The sequence below is a fragment of the Pristis pectinata genome, chromosome 5 (assembly GCF_009764475.1).
Source record: "Pristis pectinata isolate sPriPec2 chromosome 5, sPriPec2.1.pri, whole genome shotgun sequence".
Taxonomy (NCBI): Eukaryota; Metazoa; Chordata; class Chondrichthyes; order Rhinopristiformes; family Pristidae; genus Pristis; species Pristis pectinata.
This window is the reverse complement of record NC_067409.1, coordinates 53,493,298-53,509,368: the sequence shown is the minus strand read 5'-3', so window position 1 is coordinate 53,509,368 and position 16,071 is coordinate 53,493,298. Positions and strand designations below refer to the sequence as shown.

Here is a 16,071-nt window from a genome sequence, read left to right as displayed (position 1 = left end):
ATTTCTCTTAGCAGAGAGGTCAATACCTAAGGAAGAAAGGGACAGCGGGATTTGTTTTTATTCATCCAAAGATGGATGAGGGCCTGGAACTAACTGCTTGAAATGGTGGTGGAGGCAGAAGCCCTCATCACATTTAAACATTTCCTGGATCCTACTAGGATACAGACCAAGAGATGAGAAATGGGATTGAACAAAATGGTACTTTTTTGGTCAATGTGGATAAAATGCTATATATCCTCCAATGCTGTAGAATGTTACAATGAAGATTATTATCTATTATTCTGACTAATCCTCTAATATTCCTGTAGTACTTCTTTCCTTCATTCTTTCAGAATCTCTATCGAGCATATCTGGCATCTTTCCTTCAGTTATTATTGCATTCCATATCTCTACTGATCTTCCTGAACAATTAAAACAATTGGATGAATTCAAGAACTCAAGATGAATGACACTTTTTTTTGTTGGACTTGGCTAAATTAGAGTTGGCCAAATAACTTTAGAAGGTTAGGCTAGATTATTTTATTTTGGATCACATTAGTTTTACAGATTAGTTTGTTATTATATTGATATATAATTATATTGAGCAAAGCAGCAGTGATGGGGCAGGAGTTCAAAGGTTAACTTGTGAATAATTCAATGCAAAACACAAGTACCTTGCCTAACACTCGATAATTACAGCATTATACATATGGGGATGCATTACTGACAGCATCGCTATGCCAGGAACCTGCCGCAAACCCCAGTCCTCCCTGCTGACGTGCACTGTTGTTCTGGAATCCAGGTGCCAGGAACCTGGCCCAAGCCCTTTCCCTCTGCTGGCCCTCTCTTAGCAATGAATTGTCCATCATTTGGTGTGGAGAGGTAGCCTGTGAAGGCTGAGCAGGCTGAAGCAAGTAGTGCAGCTGCACTGTGTTGAGATGTGATACCCTGGCTTGCACAGTGTGGCAGGCCATTGCGGAGGACTGGCAGTGCCTACTCCATGTGTTGACAGACTGCTCAGATGCTTCTGGTGTCTCTCATCATCTCCTGTTGGACTGTGCTGCTGTGCAACCTCGGGCAAGAGATTAGCTCGGCCAGTGATCACCAAAAACTGTGCAGCCAAAGATGTAGAGTGGCAGCAGCTTCCATCGCATCCAACAGTGGTGATGATGAGGGAGACAGTAGGATCTGGGCAATCTGTCAACACGGTGCAGATACTTCCAGTCTGCAGCAATGGCACTCACTTGCCATGCTAGCCAGGAAACAGACCTGGGCTTCACCCAGCTTACCCAAACTTGCCCAATACTACCCTCACCAAGCCATGGATGATTCTATGCACAGGGAATGCCAGTCGAGACAGGGGTTTATATTGGGTTCCTGGCACAGCAGCATGAAGAATAGGGCCTCACTTTGCAGTTTCAGTGGAGCAACATGCAATGGCGGGGAGGGCAAGAGTTTAAGCCAGATCCCAAGGCTGATGGTGCATAGCTCAAGCAGAAATTTTTTTTTAAAAGTACGGGGGGTAAATAACTGTAAGTGTTTTGACAGGAGGACCAAGAGCACTGTCACAAATTAGTGCTCTGCAAGGTAGCTCTAAGTGGGTAACATTTGTACTGGTGCAGTCAGTTCAACCTCAATCTTTTTGTAATATTTAATAATAGAATCTATAATCCTGATAAGTGCCAATAGAAATACACTGGAGATGGGAGTGGATCTTGGGAAGGTTTGCTGGTGTGGAATTTAAATCTCCAAAATCAGTGAAATTTAGAGAAAATGAGTGTAAAAGTAGTGTTAAACCACCTACAGTTCATTGTCATGAAGACAAAAGAGACTGCAGATGCTGGAATCTGGAACAAAAAACAGAATACTAGAAGAACTCAGTGGGTTGATCTGCAAAAGGTGTTAAGTCTACATTTTGGGTCAAGACCCTGCATCAGGATTGACTTTTCCCCCTCAATCCTGAGAAGGAAAACCCTGTTGCAAGGCCCTGACCTGAAATGTTAACCATCCCTCTGCCTCCACAGATGCTGATTGACCCACTGAGTTCCTCCAGCAGTTTGCTTTTTGCTTATGTTAAAGAATACCTCAGTGTGTGTCTCCAGTTTTTTCATTGATTGATGAGCTTTGTCTTCAGGGAACTATTGCATGGCAGCTGTGTGAATTTGTTTCATATCAAGCTTAATAGTAAGAGAGATTGGATAGGCTGGGTTTGTTCTCACTAGAATGTAGGATGCTGAGGGGTGACCTTATAGAAGTTTATAAAATTATGAGGATCAGAGATAAGGTAGTCAAGTCTTTTTCTCAGTGTAGGGGAATCGAATACTTGAGGGCACAGGTTTAAGGGAAGAGGGGAGAAATTTAAAGGGGATCTGAGGGGTATGTTTTTCCACACAGGGTGGTGTTTATTTGGTATGAGCTGCCAGAGTAAGTGGTAGATGCAGATATAATTATAACCATAACATTTAAGAGACATTTGAATGGGTACTTGGATAGGAAAGGCATAGAGTGATAAAGGCCTAATGCAGGCAAATGTGATCAGCGCAGATAGGCTTCACAGTCGGCGTGGATGAAGTAAGCCGAAAGGGCCTGTGTTCTGTATTGTAAGATTCTGTGATTCATTTCAAAGAGAATTACTTGTAAATGAAATCACTGGAGATGAGATTGTTACTATACTATTGATTGTGATTTGTACCCATTTGTTTCCTGACCCACAGTTAATACAAAATTACCATATCGATTCAATAATCTGCTAATGTTTAACAGCAAGAAATTATTGATTGAATTAACAGGACTCCCTGGATATTCATAGTTTTGAACATTCCATGATAATGCCAGGATTCAACATTGAAGCTCAATATACTCTAGTTACTTGTGGATTCTTACTTTTCAGAATGTTGTAATCAATTAGCTCACCACATCTGTGCCCATATCCTTTCTTCATAAACCACTTGGTTTAATCCCACTTTGCTACTCACTCCTGTATCCTTTTTTTTTAAAGTAATCTGATTTCCTTTTTTAAAGTACTCTTTTTTAACACTATTCATAGTAATAAATTCTCTATTCAAATTTCTTCTGTAAAATGTGTTTCTTTTATTCTATATTTAATTCCTTTTTTGATTATTATAAATGTTATACCTACTCTTTTACCATCTGGCTAATTAGTACAAATAATCTCCCACTTTTTACCTCAAAAATCTGGAGGATATATAGCAATTTTACAATGTCTCTGTTCTGGGGAAGAAGACCTTACCTTGTTATCTGTTTTGTCAGTTTTATTATTCTTCACTGATGATCCCCAGCAGCTCAGTCCTATACAACTTTTACATTGTTTTTACATCTTTATTATAGCAGGCGACCTGAAAGCTACAAAATACTCTAATTCTAATTAAAGAAGATAATATATGATTTCAAAATTACCACTTTTGTTTATTTCTTTGAATACAAAATGAATGTTACTTTGCCACCTTCATGTCCTATTTTTAATTACACTGATTTATAATGATTTGTACATTTTCACCCTCATTCTATTCCATTTATAATTTTGACAATTAAAGTATACTTCCTTTCCCTTTTCTTTCAAAACATTGTCTTCAACTCTCTGTCCTTTGTGCTAGGCTGTGCATGTTCTTTTGAAGCTTTTCACAATCTCATCACAATTGCTAAACCTCAGGTTTGATAATAGAAAATGTCAACATTGTTCCCTCACTTTGGATTTAGTCGTTAAGTCTGCTCCAATGGAAATTCCTTTGGAAGAGCATTTTTTAAATTCTGAAAAATGTCTTGTTATTTTTTGTTCAGAATCTATATTATCCCCAGTGAAACTTGCCCTGATTGTTTCTTGGTACCACTTTCACCTTCACTCTATTTAAGGGATTTGGATTTGTGTATTATTGGTGAACAAATGATATTGTATATCATAAATTTTTATGGCTTGGGGCACTGACATATTTATTTGAACAAGATCAAACCCTGGTCTTTTCAAATAAAGCTGCCCAAAATTCCAATATTATCTTGAAATGTGTCTGGTGTATTAAATGGTTTTAAAGTGTAATTATTTACACTAACTTTTTTATAAGCTGTTTTCCCAGTTGTTGTTGAAAGTTTGATGTTTTGAAAATATTTTTACAGAGAATTGCTGTGGGGATCGTGCCTAACAGCACTGGCCCGCATTCCACGCTTGCTTCGACTGTTGCTGCAGAGTCTGCGAGTAAATGGTACCTGCCAGGGGGAGCTTCCTGTTGTTGCACAGATCCTTCGTCTTCTACTTCAGCAAACCCAGCTTAGGCAACACATGGTGGCAAATGCAGCAATGGTGCAACAGGTCATACAGGATATCACGGTATGGCAGCCTTTCTTCACCATATTCCAAGAGCATTACCTTGTGCTTTTATGAATATATACTAAGATTTAGTGTCTCACAGCTTCAGTTATTCATTCCTCCCTTCTAGTTTGGCATTTGTGAAGTATACCTCTCTGATCACCTTATTGAATTTACATTCCCACAGATTTTGCACTACTAGTCTCTCCACTTGCTGTTTCCCCCAGTCTTTGTTAACTATGCTTTCACCTTTGCTACAGTTTGTTCATTTTGGAAAGTTGGTATTTCCACATATTTTAACTAGGCATATCCAGTCATTGTTGTAGAAACAAGAGCTTTTCACCAACATCTTTCCTACTTTCATTGAAGAGTCAAGAGAATCAAGGAACTGCAGGCAGCTCAATATAAGAGAGTGAATGAAAAAATAAACTTTCTTCAGCCCTTGTACTTGCAATTGCATCTGCATGAACACCTGCTGTGTGTGATGGGGTGTGTATCATTAAGAAAATGGCAAGGTACAACTTGTTATTAAACTGTTAGAAGTAATCAAAAAAAATGTAAGTGGTACCTAAACTGCAGATTGTAACCTGACAAAATAGTCCATCTGCTGTGAGTGGTCATAAAAATTATCAACAAAAACATTACCATTCTTTTACTTGCTGTGGTTTCTCTTTCTGTATAACTGCATCTGGTGATAGTGCTGTAGCCAGACAAGCTTGGTTTCTGGGTAAGTGACTGAGATTGACTTTCTGCACATAATTTATGTATATCTAGCCACCACTCAATGTGTTTATCTGAAGAAATTTCCCTGCTTTTATTGGGAGAGATTTCTGTAGTTTCTGTCTGCACACAATAAACATAGTTTTATGAGCAAATTTACTTCTTACCAGAGTGCTCCCAGAGAGTTTTCATCTACAGGGTTAGACTGCGTTGTTCTTGGAGCAAAGAAGGTTCAGGTGGGATTTGCTAAGGTATACAAGGTTTGGACAGAGAAGCTGTTCCCATCAGCAGATTGGTCAAGGACTAGGGGGATGAATTTAATGTTTTGGCCAAAAGATAAAAGGGGGAGTGTGGTTGTAAGGATTTTTTTTTACATGGATATGAAAGGTTTAGAGAGATATGGGTCAAACACAGGCAAATGGGACTAGCTTAGATGGGCATCTTGGGCAAATTAGGGCAAAGGGCCTGTTTCCATGCTCTGTGATATGGACGGTGGTTATTATTTGAAACTCTCTGTCTGTAAGTGTGGTGGAAACAGAATCAAAGTGGGCTTTCGAAAGGGAACTGGGTAGACACTTGAAGGAGAATAATTTGTAGGGCTATGGGGAATGAGCAGGGAAGTAGGACAATCAATATCACTTTTTGGAACTGGTGTAGACAGCTAAGCTAAATGGACTGTTTTGTACTATTAACGTTCTGTTTTCATTTGCTCCACAGTGGACTTTTGGCGGTGAGTCCCACTAGTCCAACTCATTGGCTGAGACATGGTTGTCAATAATTACTCTTTCCACTTTAGTATTTTGTTCATTTCTTTGAGGACTCGTTAATGGGATTCCATTTCACAGATTACCAATCTTAATTAAAGAAAAAGTGGCGAGATGGGGAGGGGTGGCAGTAGGGATGATGCACATAGTGTTTCCATAGAAAATATATATTGATAAAGCAAGTAGTGTTCTGAGCATGGCAGCAAATTCTTGATTTAAATGTAGATTTAATTTTCAACTGTAAATCTGACCTTATGATTTTCTATACTTTAACATTTAAAAAAATTAATGCAGCTTTTTTATTTACATCACTATTTTGAAAAGAGATTTCTTACAATTAAAGTCTAAAGGATTGGACTGTGAATTTTTAAAAGTTAATTTTCAGGGTCATTGAGATAATTTGCTGGTAGTTAAAAATTGTCATTAAATTCATACTTTTTAATACTTGACCTTGTCCCTATAAGTTCCTCATTCCACTGTAAGTTGCTTGTAAATTTTTGGAATATATGTATGGAATCATGACGTTTTCACAACCTATTCAGATGGAGCATTTCAGGTACAGATATTTCTAACTGAAAAAAAATCTCCCATTTTCCTCCGAGATCTTTTATAAACTATTTTATACCCATGCCCTGTTACTGATCCAGTAGCCAGAGGGACCAGCTTTTGTCTACCTATTCCATTAAAACCCTCATGACCTTGAAAACCTCCATTAGTTTGCTGCTTAATCTGCTGTATTCCAAGGAGCACAGTTTTCTTCGGAACTGCTTCCCCATCACTGGTAACCTGTGTATCACCTCAACAAAAAAACACTGTGCAGCTTTTCTAAGGGCTTTACATCCTTCCTGAAGCATAGTGCCCAGAATTGTACAGAACACTCCAGTTGAGGTTTATCTGGTGAAGTTCTCCCATGATTGTTTTGTTTTCTGTTCTGTGCCTGCTTATGAATAATACTAGGAATATGTGTTAATGTACCCATCAGAGAACATAGAGTAAAGCAGTGGAACAGGTCCTTCAGCATGGGATGTCTGCGCCGATCAAGATCCCAATTTAAACTAATCCCATATGCCTGCACTTGGTCTGTATCCCTCCATTCCCTGCCTGTTCATATACCTGCCTAAATACCTTATACATTGCTATCATATCTGCTTCCACCACTTCCCCTTGCAGCACATTCAAGGTACCTTCCACTTTCTGCGTTTTTAAAAACAATTGCCTCGTAAATCTCCTTTAAACTTGCCCCCCTCGCCTAAAACCCATGCCCTCTAGTATTGTGGTGACCAGAACTGCATGCAGTCTCTAAATGTGGCCAAACCAAAGTTTTATGCAGTTCCAAAATGACTTCCCAACTTTTATGCTCAATGCCTTGACTGATGAAGGCAAGTGTGCTGTATGCCTTCTTTACCACTCTATCTACTTGTGTTGCCACTTTCATGGAGCTATGGACTTGCATCAATGTACATCAATGCTCCTAAGATGTACATAATGGCAGGATTGTTAGGAGCAATAAACAGTGTACTTCCCTCTTGCATTTGAGCTCCCAATGTGCAACACCTCACATTTTTATAGATTAAACTCCATCTGCCATTTTTCCGCCCATATTTCCAACTGACCTATGTCCTCTTGTATCCTTTAATAACCTTCCTCACTATCCACAACTCCAATTATTTTCTCATTTGCAAACTTACTAAACAGCCCCCTGTCCGTGCAAACTATTTATTTATTTATTTATTTATTTATTTATTTTGATTCCTGAGGATCACAGACCTCCAGTCAAAATAACACCGCTCCACCACTACTCTCTATCTTCTATGGCCTAGCCAATTTTGAATCCAATCTACCGTGGATCCCAAGTGCCTTGATCTTTTGGATCAGCCTACCATGAATCGCTTCGTTGACTGCTTTGCCAAAGTCCATGTATACAACAGCCACTGCCTAAAGCATCAATCATCTTTGGCGCCTCCTCAAAGATGTTTACTGGTACCTTGTATGTAAAAATTTACCAAAATTTACTGTAGCTTGTCAGATCCATACATGAGATCCATTTCATATATTTATGAGTTGAAGTTTATTTTTATATATATAAATATATATATAAAATTGAATTTTAGTTTTAATTTCCTTTTTATGATTTGGGAGTGTCAGGTGTTAAGTGATATATCCATGTGATTGTTTAATCCTATGGATTGAATTCCATTTCAGTCAGGTGACATGACTGGATTTTGTTTTCTCTTTTTCCTTGGTTCAGGAGCCGCTGCTTAAATGTAGAACATCAGGTTTTCTGTGTTATAAATCCAGAGGTTAGAGAGATTCCATTTTCTGGCACACCTCATATCTGGCTATATAAACCCAGCAATGTGATGCATCACTCTGCTCCATTTTTGCTCTGTTTGGCAGGGATAAAAAGTAACTCACACTAGGGGACACAGTTGGCCACTGGTTAACTTGCTCAGATATATGGCTCGGAATAGAGCTCACCAAGTGAAACAGAAATCAAGACCTGATTTATCTACCAATGTATGATTCAGCAGATGATGCATAGATTCTGACTACCTGATGGTAAACATAGTCAATTTTAGTTTTCTTGCAAATGTTCTCCCATCTTTCTGGGAATATTGGCACCTTGGTTGGGTTCTGGCATTGAAATTGGTGATCAACATATGATATGTTGCCGGAAGGGTCACATTATAGATCATCCTAATCTTGTCCATTATACTCTTATGAGTTGCTAAATAGGAATTCTGACAATATTTGCTTTCCCAGTCAAGACTGTTATGGTCCTACTGATTTTCAGCTAATTCAGTAAAGACCAAGTAACTAATATGAAATTCTTAAGATCCCATAATCTGTAATTTCAATTTAAAACCATGTTGAGTTGTCAGATAAGTTTATTTTGAATTTATTGATCTGCAGAAGTAAGAACACATAGGTAAAAGATACTTTAAAGGTTTGGTTTCTATTGCATTCAGGTCAGAAAAGATGCAGTAGATTTAGAGTATTTAATATTATAATAGTGAAATAAAAGGAAGCTATTATCTGTTCTTTCCCTCCCAAAAGAATGTAATCAATATATAAACAGACTGAATTTGGCTGTAAAAAAAATTTTTGAAATCAGTTGTCAGTTTTTTTTATCTTTTTATGAAATTGTGTATTTTTTTCCCTCAGAACTTCAAGACTGATGATTTCCAAGAGCAATGGTTAACTGATCTCCATTACTGCTTCAGAATCTACCTTGCAGCCAGTTTCCCAGTGACCTATTAAAGAATGATATCCAGGAGAATTATAATACCAACTCTTTAAGAAGTGCTTGCATAAAACAAAAGATGGGTATGGAGGATCTACATCTCTATAGTTATAGAACAAAGTTTACAGATACAGAATAAGATGAAAGTTTTGTATGCTGAGTCGTTCTTTGGGATAAGTATGTTTAGCTTGAAATCCCTGAGGATAAGAAGTTAAACATGTCCATTGGACAAGGATGATGTAATAGGTATCAAGAGTAATACACTCCTCATTTTGTTGGATAATTTCCTAGAAATTTGCATGTACCCAACATATTTGCAGGGAATCTGTGTAAAATAATAACCTTTCAAGGTTGTACTCAGTGAAAGTCTAAGATTTTAATAAATTTGTAGATGTCTTATTCCAGTTTCTTAACCAATTACACATATGCCTAATGCTGTACAGCTATGTTCAAATTAGCTTTTGTTTTCACCATAAAATTTTATGGTTAAGAAAATACTCCATACTTTTTTGTGTGCAGCTTTTTTTTAAAACTAAATTTTCAAACATCACCCTTAATTATGTATCCTTCCTATCAATCAAAAACAACTCTGAGATTTGTTAGTTTTTGTTTGTAATCATTTATTTTGTTACACCAAAAAAACAATATGAATAAAAACCTTTAAATGTATATGCATTTAATAAAAATTACAAAAATAACTCATCTGTAATATCATGAGGCATTTCTGATTCAAAACATTGTTTAACTGGATAATGACATGGTTCTCTCCGCACGGTTAAGCACAGATGAAGCGGACCATTATTACCGGAGAAGTCTGGTGAGGTGTGGATGTGAAATGTATTTGTTGTACCATTTACGCAAACTGAAGCTGTTTGCTATATTGTAACCAATTTACTAAATTTATATTTCCTTTCCCAAACTTGAAGCATAATAGACAGTTTATATTTGGTGCTTGCAAGTGAATAGTTCAGTGGATATTACGTGATAAATATAAAAATCCCATTCTATCATGTTTGGCAGTACGTAATGAAACCACATTGATATTGTACATGGAACTGTGTGAAAGCCAGGTAAGTGTGCTAAAATTCAACATTATTCCTGTTAATCAAGTTATTAATTTAAAAACATGTAAATTAATTTGCATTAAATTTTAAGAATATAGCACAGGATTTTTTTGACCGATTTTAATTCAAACTTACAAAAAATTGAACTCAGAATTTGAATTTGGCATAAACACGTGTGCCAAAGCCTTAACTATTTCCAGCCCAGTTAGTTTGAAGTGTCATATTTCATAATCTGTGCTTAAGATATTCCGTGCACATAGCTATTGTAAAATACACTTCAGTATTCAATTTCTCTTAAATGCAGCAGGTGTTAATAAAGGCATTTGTAGTGATGTACTGAACACTAGGAGCTTTGACTACCTAAAGGATGAGCCATTAACAGACCATCAATAATATTTTGTACTTATTCTTGGGAATACTTTTCTGTTGCTTGACTTTAGGAGAAAATATTCTGATATATGGATGGCCTCAAATATTTCATTTAAAAATAAATTCCAGAGAAAAAGCAGATAGAGTTTCAATGGAGAAGTGAATAGAACAAGTACAAATACTAAATTTTATTTTGACTTTTAATTCATTTTAACTATTCAATACTTAGAACTTTGATTTGTCTGAGCCCTTACATGACTCAAGTACCTAATATATTAATTGATTGATTGAGTTCTATTATTATATACTGCAGTTCTGTTATTATGTAAAATCTCATTTTAATTAAAAAAACTCATTTTTAAAAATACAAAAAACAGGCAAGGAGCTGATTGGGAGTTCAGCTTTGGATTGCAGTTGACCTACAATTAAATTGGAGGTGTCAAAGTGCTAAATATGTAAAGGAACACGTGTGCAGGGTATGCCGATAATTATTTGTGCAAAGTTATCTCAAAAGTTTGAGTTTAAGTGTTTCGAAAATGGATGGGAGGCTTAAGCATTTCTAGAATGCAAGTTGAGGAAGGGAAGTGGATGCCTTTTCATAGAGGTAGAAAACGGAGTTGGGAATCAGCACAAGGGAGGCGAGGGGAGAAGAGAGAAAATGTTTTTAATTACAGAACCTGGATTTCTGAAATACTCACTTTATAATTATGTTCCATAATTTAATATATGGCTGGAGAGAGTATGTTGAAGGGAAAAGTTCAGATTCATGGAGCCTTGAACATAGCTCTGTATCAAGATATGACTGGGTCCATGTTCTCAATAGAACTAGGTTCACCAGCTTGTGCAAAGGGTTAAAAAGAAAGGGAGATCCTGGAAACCTGAAAGAAAAGTGTTAGAAATCATTAGGAGGCCAAGCAGCATCTGCAAAGTGTTAGCTTTTCAGGTCCACAACATTGGCAAACTTCGTTCACATGGCAAACAGTGCATCCATAAAGAGAATTTTTTTTAGTGTAAGTATTGGAACTGAAAGAAGGTTGTGTTTTGGGGACGAGGTCAAACAGAAGGATTAATTTAAGATTGTAGCAGAGAGCTAGAATAATTAAGATTGATCATGTGTTCTATAAAACTAAAAACTACATACATAACGTGTACAATATACAGTAAAACTCTGATAATCTGCTATCCTATTATTCAGAAGTCTCGATAGTTTGGCATCTGGCTCACCTGGTGATGTTTCCCACACTCCCTTTAAGCTCACCAGAACTGTGCTTCCTGGAGTTCCATCTTCCGTGCTCCTTTCACACACACTGGAACCGTGAATGCTGCACTCCCTTTGCATTCGCCATGGCCCCATTTCCTGTGATCCTTTTCACTCACCAGGGTCCCATTTCCTGATTTTCCTTTACACTCATCAGACCACCACTGAAGTCCCATGTGTGTCGGATTAACAGAGATTTACCACATATGCAGCGTTGGTTTTTAAAGCAGTTAAGGTTGCTAAGTAGGAGTACTGCATTGCATTTTCCTAAAATGTGGTATGAAAAAAATTACTGAGCTGGGGGCCTGTGACCTGAGGAAAATGGGTTTCAAAGGATAAAACTGTAGATTGTGGCTACAGGCCAATGCTGAAAAATGGGATTATCATTGATACTTGATGGCCTACATGGATATGGTGGACTGAAGGGCCTTCTGTAAAATATGACTAAATAACTAAAGCAACGGGTTAACAAGCAGGGTTGTTGTCAGAATGAGGTGAAATACATGTATTTTGTAAGGAAAAATGAGAGAGTACAAACTAACTGAAAAAGCTTTCAAAGGAGTTCATGAGCAATAATATTTTAAAAAGTGAGAGGTCAAATTGGAAAGCTATTAAGATTTATTATCTTGGGTTTTACAAACAGCAATTGAAGTACAAAAACAAAGAGATATTGTTAAATGCACAAATACCTTCTGGCATATTTAGGGTGCTGTAAAATGAAACTAGGGTTGACAGGCTTTAGTTATGAGACTAGGAAAAATGGCTCTTTATTAAAGGCCAGATAGAGGTGCAATGTTTTGAGGTAGATAAGGAAATCTGTTTCTACTGTGTAGTGAATTGATATCTAAAGGATGTGAACCTAGATTATAAAATGAACAAAGAAGCCATGAGGTTACTTCTGGTTTCTGGCATTGTTACGTATTCTGGGATGGCTTGCACACTCTGACAACCGTTTTTAAAGAGGGAAACGGACACATCTCTGAAAACGTCTAAATGGAATGGGAGAAGAGCAGGGTGATGGAAACAGGTATGTACGTCTTTCAGATCGCTGACACAGGCACAATGGACTGAATGGCTGCTTCCTGTGACACAGCTTCTGTGGTTTTAGCTAGTTTTTGTTTGCTTTGGTAATAATAAGTAATTTATGTCCTAATTATTGGAATCTCCTTAAGAATGTGTCTCAAATTTGCTCTTTAAATCAGCAAGCTTTTGTGAAAAGTGTAGGGATGCCTCTTTTTTTTTCCCCCTTTTTCTTCAGGAGTACCCGTACAGCTGAAGGGGCTGAGATGAACACATTCTCACAGCATGTCCAACGATTACAGTCCTGCATTGCTGCATTATTCTTTGGGTCTAGCTTTATGCGTCATCCCTGACGTGTGTGGTCGCATGTTGTAGGAGAACTGTTTAGAATTTCTAGTGTTTCCCAGGAGCTGAACATCTTGAAGGTTACTCACTGTGGATAAAAGCAAACATTAAATCATGACTGTTCATTTTAAGCATAACTTTTGTTATAAATTTTCCATTTTCAGGATAGTTCTCTTTCTATACTAGCTGCTGGAAGTACAAAAATTGTCTTTGATTTTGTTCCATAACAGGTGTTGTTCAATGGGCAAAATAGGTAACCTGCTTCTATCTCTTCAGTAGTAACCACTGCACTTCTGGGAACTTGTTTTACTGAAGGGTAAACAAAAATAACCTTTTTTTGAGATGTTGCATTTTCCATGTTATTCTGATCATTGTTCACCGCCTGGGGTGATGTAGTAGAATTACTGACAATCAGTTACATTCATGCATGAGGGCATGCATTTAGATGAAAATTGCACTAAATTTTTTTGTTGATGAAAATCCAGTGCCGGGTCTGATCAAAAGCATTCCTCTGGGTTATTACTAATGATAAATCTGAAGGCTCTTTATTGTCTGGTGAATACCATTTAATACAATGGGCTAAAGCCTGTGATGAACTAGTCTGATGGGTGTGGATTCCATAATGTATCTTCTAATGGTTGGCACAGTGCCCAGTGTGCATGTTTTCTTCCAAAATCTGCACTGGGTAAAAGGAGAAACTGCTCATTCTTGGAAACAGTTTCAAGTGATTCTTGGGTTTGTTTTTCTAAGACTGGTAAATATAGTACCTTTTGAAGTAGACTCTTCAACAGCAGCATTACTGTGAATTCTGTGTGTAAGTATGCTCTCACATTGAGCTTGAAGGTTTAGTATCTTTATCAGAAGACTATAGAGAAATCTAAAAGGAATTGCCTAGACTCCATATTTGTTTTTTTAAAAAGATCTGGATGATGCTTGTTTCTGGTCCCTGGTTGCAGAGGGGAGATGCAGAACTATAATTTCATCCAAAGGATGATAGGGGTCTAGAACTCACTGCCTGAAATATTGTTAGAGGCAGAAGTCCTTATAACATTTCAGAAGTACTTCATCATATACTTGAACAATCAGAACCTTCAGGACCATGAATTTAGTTAAAAGTGGGATTAGGATCTTTCTTGACCAGCAGGAATAAAATGGACAAAATACCCACCGTTTTGTGTTTTCAACTTTTAATAGAATTAAGCAGTTTCCCAAAAATGCCACTGGTGTTATAACTGTGTTTCTACTATGGTCTGAGATCACAATTTAACTAATATTTTAAGGTTTAGACAATATGGAGAAAAATGTAGGAAGCTGACAGTTTCCAATTATCTTGCTACTCTTGTGCTTCTCTGCAGTAAAAGTTCTAGAGATACTGCTGGAGATTGGCTATATTGGTGCATACAACAGCCATAAAGTTCTAGTACTAAACATGGTGGGTAATGAGTCGAAATGGGAGGTGCATTGACCATGTAGAATCCTTAGTCTTGGAAGTATAGTGGATATTTTTGTAATAAAATCTATCTGAACGAAGGTTGAGAACACCAGTGCTAAACTTGCCCCTTTTGTAAATTTTCTCCCCTCACTTTAAACCTGCACTCTCTAGTTCTAGATTCCCTGGCTTCGGGAAAAGATTCTAACAATCTTTCCTATCTATGTCTCTAAATGTTATAAGCCTCCATAAGGTCACCGTTTCTCCCAATTTTCAAGTTGTCTGTAAACTTACAAAGAACAATGGTCCAGGTGCCGATCCCTACAGTACACCCACTGGTTACAGGTAAGAGAACAATTGTGTAAGCAATTTACAGAAGAGTTTATGTTTGAAAGCTTGCTGTTGCATTTTTAAAAAATCTCCTTTCTCTTACCCTGGCTTTAGATATGGTTTTCAAATTGGTTTTTATTGTCACTTGTACTGAGGTACAGTGAAATACTTGTCTTGCATACTATTCATTACACAGTGCATTGAGGTAGTATAAGGTAAAACAATACAGGATGCAGAGTAAAGTGTCACAGCTACAGAGAAAGTGCAGTGGAAGTAGACAAATAAGGTGCAAGGTCATAACGAGGTAATTGTGAGGTCAAGAGTCCATCTTATCGTACTAGGGAACAGTTCAAAATTCTTATAACAGCGGGATAGAAGCTACCCTTGAACCTGGTGGTACATGCTTTCAGATTTTTCTATCTTCTGCCTGGTGGGAGAGGGGAGAAGAGAGAATGTCCTGGGTGGGTGGGGTCTTTGACTATGCTGGCTGCTTTACCGAGGCATAGATAGAGTCCATGGAGGGGAGGTTGGTTTCTGTGCTGTGCTGAGCTGTGTCCACAACTCTGCAATTTCTTGTGGTCCTGGGAAGAGTAGTTGCTGTACCAAGCTGTGATGCATCCAGATAGGATGCTTTCTGTGGTACATCAATAAAAGTTGGTGAGTTTCAAAGGGGAGATGCCAAATTTCTTTAGCCTCCTGAGGAAACGGAGGCGCTGATGAACTTTCTTGGCCATGCCATTTATGTGGTTGGGCCAGGACAGGCTATTGGTGATGTTCACTCCTAGGAACTTGAAGCTCTCAACCCTCTCGACCTTAGCATGATTGATGTAGACAGGTGCATGTACACCGCCCCCCTTTCCTGAAGTCAATGACCAGCTCTTTTGTTGACATTGAGGGAAAGGTTGTTGTCATGACACCATGTCACTAAGCTCTCTACCTCCTTCCTGTACTCTGTCTCATTGTTATTTGAGATACAGTCCACTACGGTGGTATCATCTGCAAACTTGTAGATGGAGTTAGAGCAGAATCTGGCCACACAGTCATGAGTGTATTGGGAGTAGAGTTGAGGGCTGAGGACACAGCCTTGTGGGGCACCAGTATTGAGAATAATCATGCCGGAGGTGTTGCTGCCTGTCCTTACTGATTGCGGTCTGTTAGTCAGGAAGTCAAGGATCCAGTTGCAAAGGGAGGTGTTGAGTTCCAGGTCTTGGAGTTTGGTGATGAGTTTGCT

The 16,071-nt window shown here is 37.9% G+C and overlaps 2 protein-coding genes across 16 annotated transcripts in view; one reads left to right on the top strand and one right to left on the bottom strand.

Annotated features, from left to right (window-relative positions):
* tex10 (testis expressed 10) overlaps nucleotides 1–9,710 on the top strand; it is a 63,420-nt gene extending 53,710 nt beyond the window's left edge. For 6 of the 7 annotated variants that reach the window (XM_052016850.1, XM_052016856.1, XM_052016855.1 and 3 more), the window contains 2 exons: nucleotides 4,108–4,318; nucleotides 8,947–9,641. In XM_052016850.1, the coding sequence (XP_051872810.1) occupies nucleotides 4,108–4,318; nucleotides 8,947–9,042 (307 nt within the window). In that variant the 3' untranslated portion in view covers nucleotides 9,043–9,641. Of the gene's footprint in view, nucleotides 1–4,107; nucleotides 4,319–8,946 lie in introns of all 7 variants that reach the window. The other variant, XM_052016849.1, reaches the window with a different exon arrangement.
* The window catches only part of invs (inversin), a 356,685-nt gene that overhangs the window by 142,029 nt on the left and 198,585 nt on the right, over nucleotides 1–16,071 (bottom strand). For 8 of the 9 annotated variants that reach the window (XM_052016840.1, XM_052016843.1, XM_052016841.1 and 5 more), the window contains one exon: nucleotides 9,898–13,169. In XM_052016840.1, coding sequence (XP_051872800.1) covers nucleotides 13,054–13,169 — 116 coding nt within the window. In that variant the 3' untranslated portion in view covers nucleotides 9,898–13,053. Of the gene's footprint in view, nucleotides 1–9,897; nucleotides 13,170–16,071 lie in introns of those variants that run through there. The other variant, XR_007956423.1, reaches the window with a different exon arrangement.